The sequence below is a fragment of the Heterocephalus glaber genome, unplaced genomic scaffold (assembly GCF_053883595.1).
Source record: "Heterocephalus glaber isolate CG9 unplaced genomic scaffold, H.glaber_assembly_v1.0 deba00001497, whole genome shotgun sequence".
Lineage (NCBI taxonomy): Eukaryota > Metazoa > Chordata > Mammalia > Rodentia > Bathyergidae > Heterocephalus > Heterocephalus glaber.
Genome location: NW_028258320.1, coordinates 51893622 through 51913544, shown reverse-complemented (window position 1 = coordinate 51913544; position 19923 = coordinate 51893622). Strand labels below are relative to the sequence as shown.

The 19923-nt window shown below is 45.2% G+C and overlaps 1 protein-coding gene across 16 annotated transcripts in view; it reads right to left on the bottom strand.

Moving 5' to 3' along the window:
* Positions 1-17110, bottom strand: part of Cfap46 (cilia and flagella associated protein 46) — a 125358-nt gene extending 108248 nt beyond the window's left edge. For 7 of the 16 annotated variants that reach the window (XR_015440550.1, XM_087185575.1, XM_087185580.1 and 4 more), the window contains exons 1-10: positions 16965-17108; positions 16430-16554; positions 16115-16246; positions 15579-15643; positions 13474-13638; positions 12467-12590; positions 11779-11873; positions 10720-10830; positions 8205-8304; positions 1695-1793 (exon numbers count right to left, since the gene is read on the bottom strand). Coding sequence is in view for 14 of the 16 variants with exons in the window: in XM_087185575.1 (XP_087041701.1) it covers positions 1695-1793; positions 8205-8304; positions 10720-10830; positions 11779-11873; positions 12467-12590; positions 13474-13638; positions 15579-15643; positions 16115-16246; positions 16430-16554; positions 16965-17013 (1065 nt within the window). In the remaining 2 variants the exon portion in view is untranslated. Of the gene's footprint in view, positions 1-1694; positions 1794-8204; positions 8305-8815; positions 9094-10719; positions 10831-11778; positions 11874-12466; positions 12591-13473; positions 13639-15578; positions 15644-16114; positions 16247-16429; positions 16555-16964 lie in introns of those variants that run through there. The other 9 variants (XR_015440551.1, XM_087185576.1, XM_087185586.1 and 6 more) reach the window with 4 other exon arrangements.
* Positions 17111-19923: the final 2813 nt, after the last annotated feature.

Genomic DNA, 19923 nt, shown 5'->3' with positions numbered 1-19923 from the left:
GGGGCTTGTATCAGTGGTGGTGAACCTATGACACGTGTGCCACAATGGGCATCTAGAGCCCTCTCTGTCAGCACATGAGCCAAGTCACCTGAGCATTGCCCCCGCAGCCAAGCATTTAGGTTTAATATCAATGTTGGCACTTTGCAACAAATAAGTGAGTTTTGGGTTGCAGTTTGGGCACACAGTCTCTAAAAGGCTTGCCATCACTGGCCTCTATTCATTTTGTTTATTAAACAAAGAACTTCTCTGGTTTGTGCTATAGTCCCTTCCCAGCAGAAATTCCAGTCTGGAATTTCATGACCCTGTGCTCTGAGCCTTCCTCAAGCCCCACCTGTCCTTTGGTCAGCCAACTCTCCACAGCATCTCATTTCCAAACGCTCTGGGGCCTCTCCCTAACACTGCTCCTGGGTTACAGGGTACAGCCCACACTGAAAATTCAAAACCTGCGCACACCTGCTAACAACTAAGATGAGTCCATCAAGGCCTCATGAGCCTCCAGCATGTATCTGACCCCTCTCAAGTCGACCAAGACAAAGGTGTGGTGGGGTAAAGCTGTGCAATCCACAGCACCACATGCACAGGCTGCCTCGACTGCAGTTTCACCATAAAATGTGGCATGCAAAAAAATGCTTACTTATAAAAAGGAGAAAAAAAAATCCACCAGTCAGAGATGACTACTGACACACAAGTGTGGTAGACGTGGGGATCAGGGAAGCCCCTCTGTTGTGCTCATGGCCTGCAGTGCACACACAGTTCAGACAGGGCTGGCTCCTCCATGCCCAGCTGTGGCCCTGACAGGTAGCTTCACTGTGGGCACAGAAGGGGGCAGGAACAAGGGGGCTGGTGCAAGGATTTTCTGAGCCTATCCTAGGGGTATTGCCTTGGCACACGTCAGTGCTGCTGGACTTCATCTGCTGCAATTCTGTTGCAATAGGCTTTTGTTCTTTTTTAGAAAACAAAACAAAATGAAACAAAAAACCTGTGAAGTTCTTATTGCAAAATAGTCTGGTGATTTCTACCAGTAGCTGCCATTGCACTTACACAGGAGGTAAGAAACTTACACAGCATCCACAGTGTTTGTAATTAGCTCTCACAAAGGAAGCTAGCTGCCTGTAGAATGACCAGACTGGAGTACTCCAAATGATCCTTGGGTTCCAGGTAGCACATGAGGGACTAAGAGTGGCACCTTCCTTTCTCAAGCCTCACCAGTGGGATGGCTTCCTGGACAGGAGCTAGGCTGACAGCCCTCATGAGGACTCGGGAGGCTGTGGCCCCAGGGCAAGTGATTCCAGCACTGGGGGATGGGCGTGCAGCTCCAAACAGGCCACAGGAGGACATGGCCTAAGGAGAGTCACGTCCCAGGCCCAGTGTATCAGAGAGGACAAGGTGGACCTGGGGGCCATGGGGAGCCATGCCAGGGAAGAGGACGAGTAGCTCTGGGGCCTCCGGCACTGTGTAGATTCCAGTGCTCTTACAAAGGAGGCCAAGTCTTCACCCCTTCATGGTGAGGAGGTGGAGTCACAGCTGGCCTGCACTGCTGTCCTCAGTACCAGTGCAGAGCTGGGTGGATTTAGCAGTGGGCCTCAGCCATGGCCTTGGTGCTCTTAAACCTGGCACAAACTCGATGCCCCCCTTGTCCCAGGAAACCTGCAGAAGAACGGGCTGTGTGTCATGTCTCCTGTTTAAGGTTTTACCTCAACAGCTCCTCGGATGTAGACTTTAATTTTATTTTCAAGTCTTGAAACTTCTAGTTCACTCTCCAGACATTCAATTTCAATCAACTTCCCAGGATCCTGTAGATATAGTTTTTGCATATATAGAAATTTTTAATGAAAGGAATCATTTAACTTAAAAGACCAGTTAAAACATCATCAATGTAGTAGGTTGAAATTCAGCAAATAAAAATCGTAAGATAATGCAAGTTATATAAGAAAATTTTAAATGTTTCCAAAGATGTATTAATTTAAGTACAAAAGCTATAAGCACATTGTTTTAATAGAGGGGGGAAAAGCTCATTAATTTCAGTAGACTTTGAAGTTTGAAATAATTAATTAATTTCAGATAAACTTCCTCCTATGAAATTTAACAAACCTGTTTTATTTACTTCTTACCTGAACTTCAGATGAAGCCCTGTTTCCACATATTTAGGATTTTTCAGGATCTTTCTGTTGATTTCAAATTTAATTCCATTGTGGTCAGTGGATCAAATTTAATTCCATTGTGGTCAGTGGATTAAATTTAATTCCACTGTGGTCAGTGGATAATTTGATTAGAATACATGCTGTTTTCAGTCTAGATTATAGTCGGTCTTGGCCTGGTATTTGAGAAGAGTGTACATTCCTCTGTTTGGGTATGTGTTTTATAGCTGTCATGGGTCAAGCTGACCAAGTCTTTTATATCTTTGCTGATTCTCTGTCTAGCTATTTTATTGATTAATCACAGCAGAATGCTGAAAATGCTGGTTTTAATTTTGGATTTTTGTCTATTTGTCCTCACACTTCTATCAATTTTTGTTTCATGCATTTAAAAATATTGTAGGTACAAAAACTTTGAGGATTGTTCCCTCTTCTGACTGACTCTTTTTACCTGATTAAGTGATGCTGTCTATCAGTATCATTTTTTAAAAAATCAGACACTCTGTGTAGTGTAAATGTAATCGCTCCAGCTTGTTTTCCCATAGTGTTAGAGAGTGCTGTGTTTTAGTGTGACCATGAGACGTGTGTGTCAGCTTGAGCAATGCGAGTGTGTATTTGTGTGAGTAGGTGGGTGTGTATTAACGTGAAATGAGGTACATGTATTAACGTGAGCACAGTGTGTATATATTAACATAAGCAGGTGTACATGTAGTAGTGTGTGCATAGTATTCCTCCCCATCTTTTAGCTTTCAGCCACTGCATCTCATACTGAAAGTGTGTTTCGTGCATGCATCTGCTTTTTCCCAATGTGACAGTATTTGCCTTTTAATTGGAATATCTAGACCTTTACATTTTTTTTGTATTAAATTCTTTTATTGGTACATAGTAGGTATACAATACAATTACATTTCTCATTGGGAATTGTACCTTTACATAATGCATCTTGGTTCTTATTTTTTCCCCATTCCTAGCCCTCCCTTCACGCCCTCCACCCTTCCCTATTTACAAACACTTTATTTCCATTTTTTCCATTTCTCATCATTTTTCCTTTCCCTTCTTTCCTTTCCCCTGCCCCTCCCACTACCCCTACCCCTTTGGACCTTTTCTTCCTATTTTACATTATCGATTATTCATTCTAATCATTGGTACATTTTAGGTATACAATATAATGACATTCATCATTGGAAATTTGCACCTTTACATAGTCTCTCTTGGTTCTTATTTTTCACCCTTGCCCAACCCTCCCTTCAACCCCTCCAGTCCTCCCTATTTACAAAGATTTTGTTCCTATTTTTCCATTTTCTCATATTAATCCCATTCCCTTCTATCCTTTCCCCTAGCCCTCCCACTTCCTTCCCCTTTGCCCCTTTTCTTCCTATTTCACATGACCTATTATACATTTAGTCCTTATTTACACTTTCAGTTTCTCACACCAGAGAAGCTATTGGGTATTTACACATGTGTGTCCTATTTATTTCACTTAAGAGTATCGCCTCAATGTGCATCCACTTAGCTATAAATGTCTCTAATTTCTCATTTTTTATGGCTGAGTAGTACTCCATTTTATTAAAAAACCACATTTTCTTTATCCAGTCTCCAGTTAATGGGCATTTGGGCTGTTTCCAAGTTTTAGCTATTACAAACTGTGCTGCTATGAACATGGGTGTACATATATCACTGTGGTGTGATTCTTTTAATTCTTTGGGGAAGATCCCAGCAGTGGAATAGCGGGGTCAAATGGGACTTCCAGTCCTAGTTCTTTGAGGTATCTCCATACTGATTTCCACAGTGCTTGCACCAGTCTACACTCCCACCAGCAGTGGAGCAGGGTTCCTCTTTCCCCACAGCCCCGCCAGCATTGGTTATTAGTTGATTTCATGATAGCAGCCATTCTTTCTGGAGTGAAGTGAAATCTCAGCCTTGTTTTCATTTGCATCTCTCGAATGACCAGTGATGTTGAGCATTTTTTCATGTATTTATTTGCTATTTCTACTTCTTTCTGTGAGAAATGTCTGTTCATTTCAGATGCCCATTTTTGGATTGGGTCTTTAAATTTGGGAGGTCTGATCTTTTTAAGTTCTTTATAGATTTGAGATAGTAGACCTTTGTCTGAGGAAGAGCAGGTGAATTTTTCCCCACATCGTGGGTTGTCTCTTCACACTGCTGGTGGTTTCTCTTGCTGTGCAAAAGCTTTTTAATAAGAAGAGATCCCATTTGTTGATTGTTTGTGCTAGTTTACAGGCCACTGAGGTTTTGTTCATAAAATCTTTTCCTACACTGATTAGACCTTTACATTTAATGTGATCACAATATGATTGGATTCAATCAACTATGCCCTATTGACAGCACATCATTTATTTTCTGTTTGTCCCATCTTTCATTTATCGTTTGTCTCATCTTCAGTTTTATTTTAAATTAACTGATTATCTTTTTTGGTTCCATTATACCTTCTTTCTTAGTTTAATAGGTACATCTCTAAGTGTTACTCTAATGGCTGCTTCAGGGCATGGAGTACACATTGTCTGTCTATCAGAGTCTACCATGAAGGGACATCGTTCCATGCACAGCTAAGTGCACCCCTTCAGTATGTAGGAAGCATGAAAACCTTTCACCTGCACACCATCTCGTCCCTCCTGCCATTCTGCTATTGTTGCCATACCCTATTCCATGTGTCAAAAAACCCACAGAACATCCTCATTCTGTATGTTTAAATAACGATATTTTGCTGCTCTTCACTGCACTATGTAGACCCAAATTTCTATGGATACATCTTCCTCTTGCCCAAATAATTTCTTTTACAGTCTCTGAAAATGGAGGTCAAACTCTTTCAGCTTCTTTATATGTTAATAAATTTAAAAAACTTTTTCCCTTTGATTTTGTAAGATTTCTCTGGGTGTAGAATTTAGAGTGATTGGCTGTTATTCTTGAACCTTAAAGATCTTTGCCTTTTGATGTTATTGTTCCCAGTAAGAAGCCTGCTGTCATTCTTCAGTTGCCAGTACAAGACGTCTTCTCCTCACCTTTTCATTTAGCCTTTTTGACCATTACGTCTTTAAAGATTTTTCCTGGTTCCTCTTTCTCGCCTCTCCTTCAGGGATCCCATCGCACGTTTATTACTCTGCTGGAAGTTGGCCCCTACTCACTGAAGCTCCAAATATTCTTCTCAGCATTTCTTCTGTTTCATTTTGGGGAATTCTCACTGCTCTGTCTTCAGGCTTGTTAATCTTTCTGCTAAAATGTCTAATCTGCTTTAAATTCTATCCAGTTAATTCCATCTGGGACAATGAAGTTTTCATATGTAAAGTTCATTTTGGGCATTTCATGTATCATCTTGCTTTCTGTTTAACATAAAATTTCCATTTTTCTCTATTTTCTTGAACATCTTGGATACAAGTACAATAATTGTTTTAATGTCTGCTAATGTCAACTAATCTTATCACCTGTATCATTTCTTGGTTTTGATTGACTGTTTTTTCTCCTCCCGTGGGACTGTATTTTTCTACCTTTATATATACCTGGTAATTTTCTGTTGGATGCCAGACATTTCTACCTCAGACTCCAGAATGTTGAAGTTTTCTGCAGTGACCGATGGGAATGAGACTACTCCCTTCACTGAGTAACTTCTGTGGAGTGTTCCTTTGTCTCATTTCACCAAATGGTGATTATTTTCCAGTCTTAGGTAGTTTCCTCACATACATGTGGTCAGCCCTCCCCTGAAGACTCAAGGCCACTTGCAGACCCCAGAGCTCTGATCTTTGTTGCTCACTCCTCCCTGGACCTCTGCTCTGTGACTTGTAGTTGTCTTATCCTCTGGTCACCAGGTAGGCCATCAACCTCCACTTGGGGTCCCTTACCTGCTGTAGCCTGCAAGATGCAGGTAGTCAGCCATCACAGGACTTGCCCTACTGTTTTTACCCCTCCAATTTTATTTTCCTTCATTATCTACAGTTCAGTGCCTTGAAAAATCACAGATACACACATTTTGTTTGCTTTTAGCTGCTTCAGGCCTGAGGATCAGCGTGGATCCTTTATGCCCTCTGGGGCAGAGGCAGGAGTCCACACATTGCCTCATTACTTGTGCACCGCTTGTACACAACTTCCCTTTTTGGGTAAATACTCACTCGTGTCTGGACAATCATGTAGAAGTGTAGGGAAGGTTGGGGGATGGGGAGGGAAAGTTAAAGGGTCTCAGTGAGGTTTCTGGCAAATAAAAAGTTGAACCCCTGCTAGAGAGAGAGAGAGAGAGAGAGAGTGAGAAGCTTTTTTCTTCCAGCTCAGGACTCCCTACCTTACTCCAACAAGGTAGCTATTTATCTCCTTATTTCTCTCCCTTTTCTGATAAAGTGATTTTGTTCCCTATTTCTCTTCCCTTTTCAATAAAGTGATTTTGTTTCTCCTTCTGAACTTGTATCTAATTCTTTTATTGATATAGGTTTTTTTTAATGAGCCCTCAATAAAAATCTACTCTCACAAGATGTAACAGAAGTATGTGTTTGTTTTAGCTTTAGTTTATTTTTGCTCTACACTCTCCTAGGGGGTATTAAAATGTCAGAAGTGAAGGCTCAGTATTGGGAATCCAATTGCTGCTTCTTCCCTGATACAGTGGCTCCCCGCTGGGGTGTTTTTCCACACTGACCTGTAGGAGTGGCCTGGCTCTTGGACTCCCCAAGTCATAGAGCCGAGCACTGCATGGAGATCCAAAGAGGCTGGTTTGGGAGGTGGTCAGGGAGAAGGCCTGTGAATGGGCAGGGGCCATGGGGCAAAGAGCCAAGGACAGAGGCCGGGAATTGGGACAGCAGGACCCACTGGGCAGAGGCACAGGGTGGTGAAAGCCACACTGCTTCCACATGAGGCTCCCTTGCAGTAGTACCCTGTCAGCAGCAACGCCTTACCCATGCATCTCACCTCTTCAGGCAGAAAGCAGGCTCCAGTCCCAGGAGACAGGTCTTAATACTATTGCCATTTTACAGATACAACACTCAAGGCTTGTGTGGAAAAGGAAGGCTCCTGGGTTTGTGAGGGCTGAAAGTGGGCTAGGACCCAGGTTGTTAGGATAATAGTGCAACACTTGGGCTCCTGTGTCATGGAAACCCAGAAGGGAAGCACAAGGCAACAAGAGAACTCAGTATTAAGTACCTACCATGCTGTTTGCCTGCTCAGTGCTGTCTGGCCACATCCCAGCCTCAACTGCATTTTCTACATACTGCCCTCCCCTATTGGCCAGTCCCATCTGAGGTCTACATGATCATTGAGGTCTAAATAAAGTTTCTTTTAAAAAAGATTTCCAGGTCACCACAACTGTGAATATGACTGATTTCCCTTTTGCTATATAAACTGCTCTTCTTGTCAGTGCCACATCTTACAGCATTATTTGGGTCAATTGGTGTCGATAATCAAAGGTGACCTGGAGTAAACACACAGTAGGTAGTCAATGAAGACCTACCGTGAGGCTCAGGAAGTAATGCTCAGGAAGTAATGCTCCAGGGCATGGTTTCAATATCTAACTTTTATCTTTGTAAGGAGCAACACACAGGTGGCTTAGTAACCCTCTGCTCCATGGAAGGGCCTTCCACAGCCTCCCCCACCTAAGCTACAAAGCCAACCATCCTGAGGCACATAGGCTCAGTACTTTGAATGCATGCCATTAAACTGCCCCTGGAGGGCAATATTGTCACATGTATGTATTTAAAAAAATCTCAACCATATGAATTCTCTAGTATTCCATGTCTTTGAAACTATTTTAGGGGAAAATCAAAAAATGTAAATAAAAAGCTTTAAGTGCAAAATTTTCATTGAAGCCCTTATGAAATAAGCAAAAAATGTATGGTTTAAATGTTCAGTGGGGCTTTGTACTTCAGTGTGTAGTGGACGAACCACTCGTGTCACAAGGGACCTGAGGCAGTGATATGGGTGAAGAGAAAAGGACACACACACAACAGTAAAAATCATATCAGCACAGTTTCACAAGATGCACATGAAGAAGATGGGGACACAGGCAGCAGCCCCTCAGGCCATACCTTTGTGAGCTGCTTCCTTGCCTCTGTAAACAATTGTCATTAAGATACTTACTTCTGTCTCAATTTTCTTCAGGTCGGACAGGCAGTCAGAGGCTATGTCCTCGCATTTCAAGTTCAGAGAAAGATGAGCTAATTCAAAAAGCAACAGTATTCTGAAAAGAAACAAAAGGGGCACTGGTTCAACATTCACCTGAATGGCAGAGGAAACAGCCACATTCTGCTAAATTAAGAAATACAATAATAAAATAAAATTAGATTAAAGACTACAAATGCTGCTGTGAGGGCTCCTGCCAAGCTCACTACCACAGGGCCCAGGCTGCCCTCCATGGTGCTGGTCTCTGTTGCATGCACTGTCCCCCACCTAGGTCTTCAGGTCATGCCTAGGGGAGGACAGGCAGCGGTGTGTTGTCACAGATGACACCTTGCACAGCCACATTGTAAGATACTGTCATTAGCCACATTTCCAGGCTCAGTGAGGGAAGAGACCACACAGGAAGAGACCTGCTTTTCCTGAGGCAGGGTCTAGGCTCTTCTCTTGTGTGACAGCCACATGGGACGGCATTGGCAATCACCAGTCGGGGTCTTTGTGATGTCAACAGAGTTCAGAGATCTATGATGGCTGAAATGACTTTAAAAAGGAATGATGCTGGTGGATGAAATTACCTCATTTCAAGACTTCTTATTAGGCTTTAGGAATGAAGAAAGTGGTTCTGCGTACAGATAGGCCAGGGTTTCCTGGCCTTTGTACTTGGCCTTTGAGTCAGATCACTCTGTCCAGTGGAAACCTGTCTTCTGTATACTGCAGAGAGTCAGTCACATCTCAGCTTGGTGCCCACTGGATATCAGCAACACTTCCAGCAGTGACCTCCAAAGGGTCCCCAGATGCAGCCAAATGTCCCCTGGAGGACAAGCCACATCTTTTCTGCCTTTCCTAGGTCATGTCCCTGTCTTACACAGAAAGACAATAGCTGGCCTGTAAAGAAACACAAGTATGGCATGTGGCTTTGCCATCTTCCTTGTTTTCAGTCTTGTGCTGCTCTGGGAAGGAGGCCACTTTGTGAAGGAGGGGTTGGGGGACAGGGGTCCTTCTGCTGAACACTCATCCCAAACATCCTCAGGCTCTGAGCCTCCAAAAGCCTGGCCCTCTGCCCTCTGATCTCTTTATTCTACCTATGCTCTAAGCTGCATGGGTTGCTGAGCAGGTCAAGAAGAGTGAATTTGTAAATGAGTGAATCCCTGGTTTTCAGATAATCATGGTTTTAAACATAAAAAAATTTCCCCCACTCTGAATCCTAGATACAGGATCCCAGGTGGAGAAGTGTCAGCAGGACCCACATGGTGTTTGGAAGGCTCTGAGGCTTGCCAGGATATAGGAAGGGCCTGATATCACCAAGAGGCAGCTCTGCTATGATCAGGACGGTCTCCTAGCAAGTAGAAAACACTGCTTCTCTCCAAGAACAGCAGTGGAATGCAAATCACATAGTAAAATGCAAATCTGAGCTGATCTGGCTATCCTTGTGGACATAATGCACAGAAGTTCATACAGTAAATAGCAGAGCCACAGACAGTGAGAAGGTGGGGAGGACCTCACAAGACTCATGAGTGGAGGAAAATCCACCAAGCAAAAGGCTGACAGAAGTGAGGGCTGCCTGTGTGTCTCTCGTGGGAAGAGCCAAGTTAATGCGTGAGACTGGCCTAGAACAGCATCTGGCCCAGGATTGGTGGGAATAAACGTTAGCCCAAATAATCTTTGTATTAAATATTTTTGTATTTCTGTACATGGAAAAATATTAGAAACTAAATGGCAAACTGGGACACTTTGTAAATTTAGTGGAGGTGAAGGACTTAACTCTTAACACACAGAAAGCTGTTTTGATTGAATTGTATCTGGTTCATAACCCTACTTTGAAAAACTCAGGTAAAAGCAATGAACAGAAAATTAACAAAAGAAAAAAATGCCTTAAATATGTGAGAAAATGTTCAGCTTCATCAGCAGTCAGGGAAATGGAAAATAAAGCAGTGACTTTTCACCTGTCAGGCTTAGAGAGACCACAAGGGGGCAGAAGCAAGCTTCCTTATGTGTGTGTGTTGTATGGCTTCTGCAGTATGCATCCCCAAATCCCACTTCTAGAAATTTCTCCTAAAGAAATAATGAGTAGACTCCCAGAAAGGGGCTATTCACACCATCTTGAGACCCCTGCCCAGAAGCATCCAGCAGCAAAAGAGGATGCTGGAGCTTTGGCCCAGAATGGCCTAATTTCACTCAGAATAACTTGGAAGAATTTGATGGCAGACATGAATTCCCTTGAAACTTGAAAATACTTACATTTAGAGGTTAAATTTGATTATGCAAAGTAGGATATGAAGTTATATATCCCAAGTGTCCCAATTATTATAAACATCAAGGCAAAAAAAGACCAGAAGGAAATATACTAAATATTCCACCCTGGCTGGCTTTTGCTAGGGTTGTTCTAGTTGCTTGTTTTTGCATCTTTTCACATTTTTTTGATACTTTCTGAATTTTGTATATGGGTTGTGCAGATGGAAAACTGGAAACACACACTTACTTTTCTTCTCTGATTGAAGGAAAGCTCTGGTGATTATAACAACCTAAATGTTTATAGGTATTCTCCAGAATTTGGTTGACGTCTTCTGGTAAATCATTTCTATCCAATTTTCTAGAATTAATTAAAATACCAAATGACCAAAAAAATCCTTTCAGATTTATTAAAATTCTTCTAAGAGAAACTCTGTGAAAGTCTACGAATCTGTGTATTACACTGAGCAAGACCCTGAAACATCTCTCCTCCTAACCATCCTCTGATGCCCCAGGCAGTTTTTGTACCTCCTCATCCCTCCTCACTCCCAGGTGATGATCCTTCTTCCTAATCACTGAAGGGTACACTCCAGGAAACGAGCACAGGCTTGGCTGCCAAGGTTAGCACTCTATCGGGGCCCTGTCTGGGAACTGTTGGCCTTTCTCTCTCTGTTCCAGGGCCTGGGGCCAGCTCTCCTCTCAGAAGTGCTCCCTTGAGCTCACAAAGCCACCAAGATCCTCTCACACACCTCAGCAAACCCACTGGGACCCCTCAATTCCCTCAGCATCCAAATACATCATGGCCTCCTCACAAAACCTTACCCAGTGCGCACAAACACACTCTGATCTCCATTATAGCATCCCCCAGCAGCCCCTTAGGGTAAACTTCTTAGAAGACTCCTCTCTGGATATACTCCCTCTCCCTCTTTCACTCAGCTCACCCTCATCAAATTCTGCCAAAACACTGCTCTTGTCTTGTTCAATCCACACGGTCAGTCTCAGCCTCATTGGGCATGACTTGTGAGGAACACTTGACTCAGTTGGGGACTTTCTTCACTTGTAGAAGCTGTCCTCTTCCTGCTGGTGACCTCACAGGCCTCTCCTCAGTAATGGGGGAAGGCCGGACCAGGGTGGGAGTGGCTTTCAGACCACCCATCCCTTGGTGACCCTGGGTTCCTAACTCCTCTGGGTCACTTTGGTCAGTTTCCAGACGCTGCCCACTGACACAGGTTGTCCCCATGGAGCAGACAGGTTTCCTGAGCTCACTCCTCAAAACGCTCAACTTTTGCTTTCTCTCAAAACTACTCACGCTTTTAGTGCATTAATGTGGAAAGAGACTGACAGGCTAATGGAATTTTTCTTTTCTTCCTTTAACTGAAGCTCATTTACTAATTCATGACGAACCTATCATAAAATGGAACAGAATATTAATTTGGATTCAAATAGATAATTCAGATTTTGTGTCTAGATAATATCATTTAATTCCTCCTGTAAAATTAATATTTTTAATTAAAATGTATCTTCTCATTAATATTTATATTCCGTTTTCAGATATAATTTATACTGATATTTATACATAAAAATTAATAGCTGATGAACACTTTTTGGACACAGTGCATAGTAATTACTTGTATCTTTATAACTTTTCTGTTAATTTCTTTAAAAATTCAGTGTACAGGCCATCCCCATAGAGGAAGTCATTGTTATTGTTTAAATCATTGTTATTGTTAATCATTGTTATTGTTTAAAAGAAATATTTAAACAGTAACAATGAAGGCAAAGATCATTTGTTTTCAAAAAAGTAATTCTATGTATATTTTCACATAGAATGAATCACTAGTTCTTTTTATCATTTTGTTTCTTTTCATTTTGCTTTTGTGTATATGATTTTATCTCTCTCATTTAATGGGCTTGTTTGTGGTCTCATGGATATTTTTCTGAACAACGACTTTTAAGAAAATTCCTTCCTATATGTATTATTAATTATGTCAGTTTACCATAACTGAGAATATCTGCCGATACTTTTGGGGCACATGAGCTTTTATAAACGGTGCTGCAGTGAAGCAAAACTTGGCAGCTTCCTCTTTTTTTCCAGCTTGCAGAAAACACTCAAGAAGTTCTCTGTATAATATAAAAATGGTAAATATTAAACCCATTTGAAATTGTTTTCTGTTGCAAATGCCAGGTTAGTATACTTTTGTAACTTTTATGTTTCACAAACTTTAAAAAGAGTCCCTGGAAAGCTCCTTCAGCCATACCCAGGGCCCATGGGTCACGAGGAAGGGCCTGCAGGAGCCAAGAAAACAACCTACCGCAGACAACAGAAAGGGAATTCTTGGCATTTTAATTACCTATACATTTTGACAATGACATCTTAAAGGAAGATCATATCTACATTTACTTTCTTTTACAGGCTTCGCAGATACCCACAAGCAGATAAACAAACCTGCAGACTCTGGATTTGGACTTGGGTACAAGTGTCTGGCAGTGGCACAACTGCTATCCTCATTGTCAGCATCCACCCAGTCACTGGCCTCACAGAGTAGCCCCAGACACTGAAACTCTGGCAGGTCCCCTTTTAATTCAGGAGGTACAATGACCAAGAATTCGGTGACAGACCCACCCTGTACTGACCCATAGAATACCACATGGCCACCTGGACACCTGGATGTGGTGCTTATCCTGGTGTAACTATTTGCTAAAAGGCCACCTCATCAAGAGTTTACTGCAGTAAGATTTCAAAACCATAAGCCAGGAGTAGCTAGGGGATCACATTTCCTCTGCTTTGCATCTCAATATATTTCTCTGTCATCAGTTGAAAAGTCCACAGTAAGAAGGATCCATAGATTCTAGAAACAACCACCTAACAAGACACAAACCCAACCCCAACTATGAAAGAGAAAGCAAGGATGTACATCCTGGCAACACAAAATCATAACCCAGAGGGGAGAGGACATGTTAGGGACTCTGGCCCAGCGCCCCAAGGGCCGGGCACCACACTCACAACATCAGCTCAGCCCGCCATTCCTTGTCTTCTTCCTCAGTCTGATTTAACACACTGACGATTTGGGAGAGGCTGGGGATCACAAGGTGGTGATAGCCAGGCTTGAGAAATGGCCTCACCATGTGCCAGTAGAGTACTGAGGCATTGTACACCAGGAAGTAGTACCTGCAACCAGGGAGAGGAAATTTGAGTAGCGAAGCCACACAGTCAGGGGCTCCTGTCCCCAGGCCCCTTGCAGATATCTCACTGTCTTTGGCAGATGGTGGCACAAGCCTGCGTGGGCACCAGGATGCACTGACACTCCCGGATGGCCCTGCTCCACACCAAATGGAGCCCAGTAGGGATGACATAGATGTGGCTCCTCAGTTTAGATCAGGGTCCTTTCATTCAGCTGTGATTTCACAACGGATCAGTCCCCCATTAAATATACCAGTGAACAAGGGAGGGAGGGCCCTGGAAGATTTCCCAGAGGAGGTGACATCCTACTATGACCTAAAAGATGACCAGGAGTCGGCCAGGAGCTAAGTGAAATAAAAGAAGCTCAGGCAGACAGAGTGGTAAGGAACATTTAGGGAACAAAGTTCCTGTCTGAGCATCAGCTGTGAAGTCAGAGGGCTGGAGAAGTGAGAGAAGTCATCTCTCAAGTGTCTGGGCTTCCCCTGAAGGTGCAGAATACCACCTAAAGGATTAAGTAGAGCCACTGGGTTTTCTTACTCTAAGGCCATTCTCTGGAGTGGACAGCTATGCCCCGTGGGGCCTCAGGTGCAGGATGACATCTTACTGCTGACCATCGGACAGTCCACTGCTGCTCAATATCCAGGGAAGGGGAAGGACACCAGAGTGGCCAACAGCCAGACAAGCCTGCCCCTTGGAGGACTCTTGTCTGGGCCACAGCTCCTCCAAGCGGAGGGAAGGGCAAGTGTCACAAGCAGACTCCTCTGGCTGAAATGAGTCCATTCCCTGCGGTGTCTCCCTGGTGTCTTGTCTTGCTAGAAAAGAACTTATCCTCTCCCTTGTACTCCTGTCCTTGGTGCCTCCTCTGACTCCTGTCCCATCTCATGGAACCACTTTGGGCTGTCTCCTCCTCCCCCAACACCAGCCAGGCAGCTCCCAAGGACATCCATAGCTCTTCCTAAAGGTGGCTCTGACAACCTTCTCAGGATCCTGGTCACCCACCATCTTCTGGTGGCCCCAAGACCCCTTCAGTAGAGCACAACCTGGGTTCCTCCCCAGGTTGTTCAGGTCCCGATTCATCATGTGGATGTGACTCCTTTTGGAGATACCCCTTGTTCTCAGGATCTCTGTTTCAGTGTCAGACTCTTCTTCCCTCTGTTTCCATGGAGGGAGGGTCTGTGAATCTGGGCCCTGCATCCCCAGCACTTACACAAGTTGTGGCCAGAAAGGACCATCAACAGACAAGCAGTGGACAATGGAGGAATGAATGAATGAACCTGTGATTTATAGCGAAAGTGCCTTCAAATACTGCTCCCCATCACACCTGTTGTGTTAATACAAGTTGGTGTGCAAGCTTAATCATTTCAATAATCATATCTGTTCTACTTGGTGTTAACTGAGTAGAAAAACTGAGCTGGAGTTTCAGTGAATCCCTTGTACAGAGGTGGGTGGCTTTGGCCCAGGCAGCCCTCCAGGGAAGTGGGCAGCCACCTGAGGAAGCCAAGAGCATAGTCCCCTCATACTGGAGATGTAGCCCGAGAGGTGGGAGTGAGGAGCACAGGGTACAGGTCAGAAGGAAGGTGTATAGAAAAAACAGATTTGGAAGATCGTGAAAAATCTGGAAGAAGATGCAGTGCTATGGAAATTTTGTACGAATATGGCCCAGTTCTACATGCTAATGAGATGAGCTTATGATCATAAATGAATTAGAAACACAAAGCAAAAACAAAGGGAAGGGGCCAGGGATTTAGCTTAGTGGTTTCGCTGCCTGCTGCACAAGCACAAGGACCTGAGTTCGATCCCTGGTACCACAAAAAAACCCCAAAAAAACCGGAAAAACCTTGACTGGCCAAATAAATAGGACCACTCCAAGTTGTGGCCCTAAGGTCTTTTATACAGTCATTTAGGAACAGACAATTCAATATGCCTACCTCGGTTCTCCTTTTGCAAAGTTTATAGCCTTCATGTACTGAGTCACACAGTGTTCAAATTCTTCCTAAAACAGCATAAAGAATGTGTAGTTAAATTGAACTAGCCACTGCAGTACCCATTGTTGCTTGTGGTCACTTCTGTGAACACTCTCACTGAGACTGGGCTGGCATCTGGGCTGATGGGGGTACAGGCCTGAGCTCGATCAGAAAATACAGCTGCCTGTGTTCTGGGATGCCCGGCCTCCCCCAGGTTCCCTTTGCCCAGCTCAGGGACAACTGCAGGTGCACAAGGCAGAAAGACCATGACACCACCACGCAAAGGTCAAAAAGTCATAATGCACATGTCATATGCCTGACAAGTAGAGAATGATCTGAGGAAAAAGTATAAACAGGGAATGGTACGATTTCACATCAGTGTGAAGATGAATCTGGCTACTTAACTGCATTTGCTGAACACTACCTTAAGGCTGGCCTAGACCACCCTTTGGAAGTAAGAGAAGCTAAAGGCTGAGAAGCAGGTGCTCCAGTAAGCTCACCAGGTTGTCTGAGGACTGCGGAGCACACAGCTGGGCCCTGCACAGGTGTGCCCGGCCCAGAAACTGGGTGACTGGCCCCTTCGCCTTGAAGTACATCTGGATGCAGTCCTTGCTCACCTCTGGCTGTCCCATCTGCAGGAGAACATGCCCCCAAGAGCTGGAAAGACTGTCTGGATGGAGAGGCCCTGAGGACAGGCTGGGAGCAACTAAGGAGGACCACCCACCCACCTGTCCTCCCACGTCTGAGCCCAGAAACCCTGGGAATCTGGAAGCCTTCCAGAGCCTGCGCCTGTCCAGGCCACCTGAGCCAGTCACCTTGAGTGCCTGTTCAGCACAGAGTACAAACAAGTCGGGACTGAAGCTTTCCAAGGGGTCGAACTCTGACTTCCCCAGGTTGGCGGACTTGATTAGCTCGTAGGCTCGCTTCAGAGAATCAGCATCTGTCAGGCAAGGGGCAACAGAAGATTGAGAATCTGGAAAGATAGTCGTTCTGGCTGGGTCCTCCCGTGGCCCAAGGGCCTGTCCCGGGATAAGTGGCCCAAGGCCACCAGCACTCTGCACTCCAGGACCGGGCGCCCAGGGCCTTCTCACTGCAGCAGTGGGGCCAAGCAATGGTGTCCGCCAACAACAGCTCCAAGCAGGAAGGCCCTTGGTTCACCTCTGCGCGGGTCAATCCCAAGTTTGAGACCTCCAACTGTTGCCTTCAAAAGGTCTCTTCCTGAAGCCAGGGGCGGGGGCGGGGGTCTTTGGGGCCCTCCCTCTTTGGGGTCCGGGATGCTGGGTCCCCAGGTCTCCCAAGGACGGGGGTCCTGGGGTCTTCTAGGGGATGGGTCTGCTGCTCCGGGCTCACCTTCGTGGCTCTCGGCGCGGGCCAGCTCCTGCGTGATGACTGAGTCCATGGCGTCGCGGTCCGCGGTCCCTCAGTCTGTCTGCTGCTGCCTAGCGGACAGGCTGCGGTTGCCTAGCGACCGAGAGAGACGCGGGACTGCTGGTGGGCGGGGCCATACTGGTCTGCTACCGGAGGCTGCGAGTTGGGCAGGAGCTTGGCAGTGGGCGGAAGGAGGAGGAGGGCGGGGACATGGGCCGGGGTGGGGCCCTGTCATTGGAGGGAATGTAAGAGCAAGTGAGGGAGAGAAGGTGGAGAAAGAGATAATGTATAACTTGTCATAGAAATTTGGCTCTTAATGGGAAGGAAAGAGACTGGGCAGCCTTTGGGGTCTAGAGAGTTTACGTTTTCTTTTTTTCTTGCTGAGGTACTGTGGATTGAACTTAGTGTCTTGCACATGCTAGGCAAATACTCTCCCACTGAGCCGCATCCCCAGCCCTTTTTATTTTTTGAGACAAGATCTTGTTAAGTTGCCCAGACTGGCTTCAAACATGAGATCCTCCTGCCTCAGCTTCCCCAGTGGCTGAGATTACAGGGATAGCCTGTAAGTGGCTGTGGAGAAGGCTTACTTTTAAAAGTATCAATTAAAGTTAATCATGCACCTACCCCATGATCCAGAGATTCTCCTCCTGGGTGCTTGCCCTTATCCTGAGATAAATGCATGGATCTATGGAAAGACTTGTCCAAGGGTGTTCATGGTTGCTTTATTCATGATAGTCTCAATGTAGAAATAACCCTCATATCCAACAAGAAACACATGTTGGAGCAGTCCTGCCATGGACTACTGCTAGCAACAAGAACTAATGAAGCACTGATATACAGCAGCAGTGTGATGATACTGAACAACAGTGAAGAGGCCCAGCCTGAGTATGCCCTGTATGGACCAGCCTGGATCAGACAACAGGAGGCCACGGGGCAGAAACAGACCCTGCAGGGTGGCGCTGATGTGGGTGCTGCACCCTGTTGGGTATGGACTTCGGCTGCACACATTTGCCAGACCTTGCAGAAGTCACATTTAAAATGCACGCATCTGAGTTTATTGTTCTCCACTGATAAACCCAGATCCCAGGAGGGAGTCTCACCTAAGGGACTGGGTCCAAGTTCCTGTGATACGCTTCTCTTTCAAGGACGTCGGAGGTCAGGTCACCTGCAAAACATGAGAGGTTTTCTGGGGGTGGCCACTGAGGTGGGTGGAGAGCAGGGACACAAGGCTCCCACAGGAGTGGGGCAGAGCTGATGTCTCCCCTAGGTTGGGAGTCGTAACCCCTCAAGAGGAGTCCAGGACTGAAGAGGTCCTGAGGGTCATTGTGGGTGGGGCTTGGGCCCTGTTGGACACAGAAGCCACCCTGGAAGGAGAGGTGGATGGGTGGGAAGAAAGTGGGATGTGGGAGAGCAGGGGACAGTCCCTGGGAGGACTGCGAGGAGCACAGAGTTGGGAACCTGGGGCCAGCTGTAGGCAGGGATGTGGCCCAGCAACCGTATGAATGGGGAGGGACAGAGCCTGAGCCCCTAAGATGGGATGGCTGTGACCTGGCTCCAGAGGAAGTAAATGTCTTGGACCATTTAACAATCATTTGCTGAGGGACAGGTTGGCAGCAGCAACTCTCTCTTAACTGTGCCTTGAAGGCTTCAGGGAAATCTGCTCCTTGTAGCAGAGCAGGCCTGCTCTTCTCTCACTGTCTTCTCCCTCTCTCCTTTCTCAGGGATTTTGGCAGGGTGCACAGTGACCTGACTCCCTGTCAGTCCCGTAGCCAGGTGTTTGCAGGTGCCTGAGTTCTGGACAATAGAATCAAAGGAAGCAGTTTCAGGGGAGTGTTTTAAAACAGAAAGCATCGCCTTCATTGGCCCTTCTTTTTATCTGATGATGGAAATATGACTACAAAGATTGGAGCCTGAGCAACCATTGTGCTACAAAGTAGAAACTGTCTGTGCTGGGAACAAAGGAACCTGGGTTCCTCATCCTGATAAACGGCAGCTGTTCAATTCTGAATGGCCTTATGTGAGAAAGAAATAAACTTCTTTCCTGTTAAATCTATGCTTGCTTTATGTTTTCTGGGATACTTCTGCCTTACTTAGTTTTTCTCGTTGTTGAGACAAAATACCTAACATTCAAAGTTAAAAGAGGAAAGCTTTATTTTGGCTTACAGTTTGTAGAGGTTTCAGTCCATAATTCTCTAGCTCCAGGGCAGGGCAGCATGATGAACAAGCATTGCAGAGGGGAAACAGTGCCAGGCAGAAGGTAGCAAAGCAAACAAGCAACAAACTACAAGTACCTAGCAGCAAGTCTCTTTCTGTCCCTTATATTGTAAACAGGCGACCCCCCTTTAGGGCAGACAGCACTCATAGCCTCAAGCACCTTTAATCGTAGCTTTGCATCACACACTCTAGATCAAGCCACCTCTGAAAGAGCCCCACCTATAACCTCACAAGGCTTTGGAGGACTTCAAGACACAAGCCACAACAATTTCCAACTGGTATCCTTACCAAGGCTTCAGTGAGAATGCATTCCCAGGGGAATGAGGAAGGTCATGGCTTTGCCAGTTAGTAAGAATTAGGATGCGGATACAGAGCACTGGAGTAAAAGTGGGCAGATCTCTGACAAGCTTTCTGTCATTGTTTTCTTGGATGCATTTTAAAATAAAAAGCACGATGTGATGTATGCAAAGTGTGACATATACACAGGCTGCATGTACAGGTGCTTATTGACCTATGGTGGAGCTATGTACTGATAAACTAATCATAAGTTAAAACCATCATCTGTCAAAATGCACTGAACAGACTGACTTGACTTGTCAACCAAGTTTAGCAGCAGCACACTGTTTCGGGTGCATGGAGGCTGTGGCCTGCTGCTGCTGCCCAGCATTACGAGAGAGTATTACGGTGCATGTCACTAGGCAGGGAAAAGATAAAAACTCAAATTTAG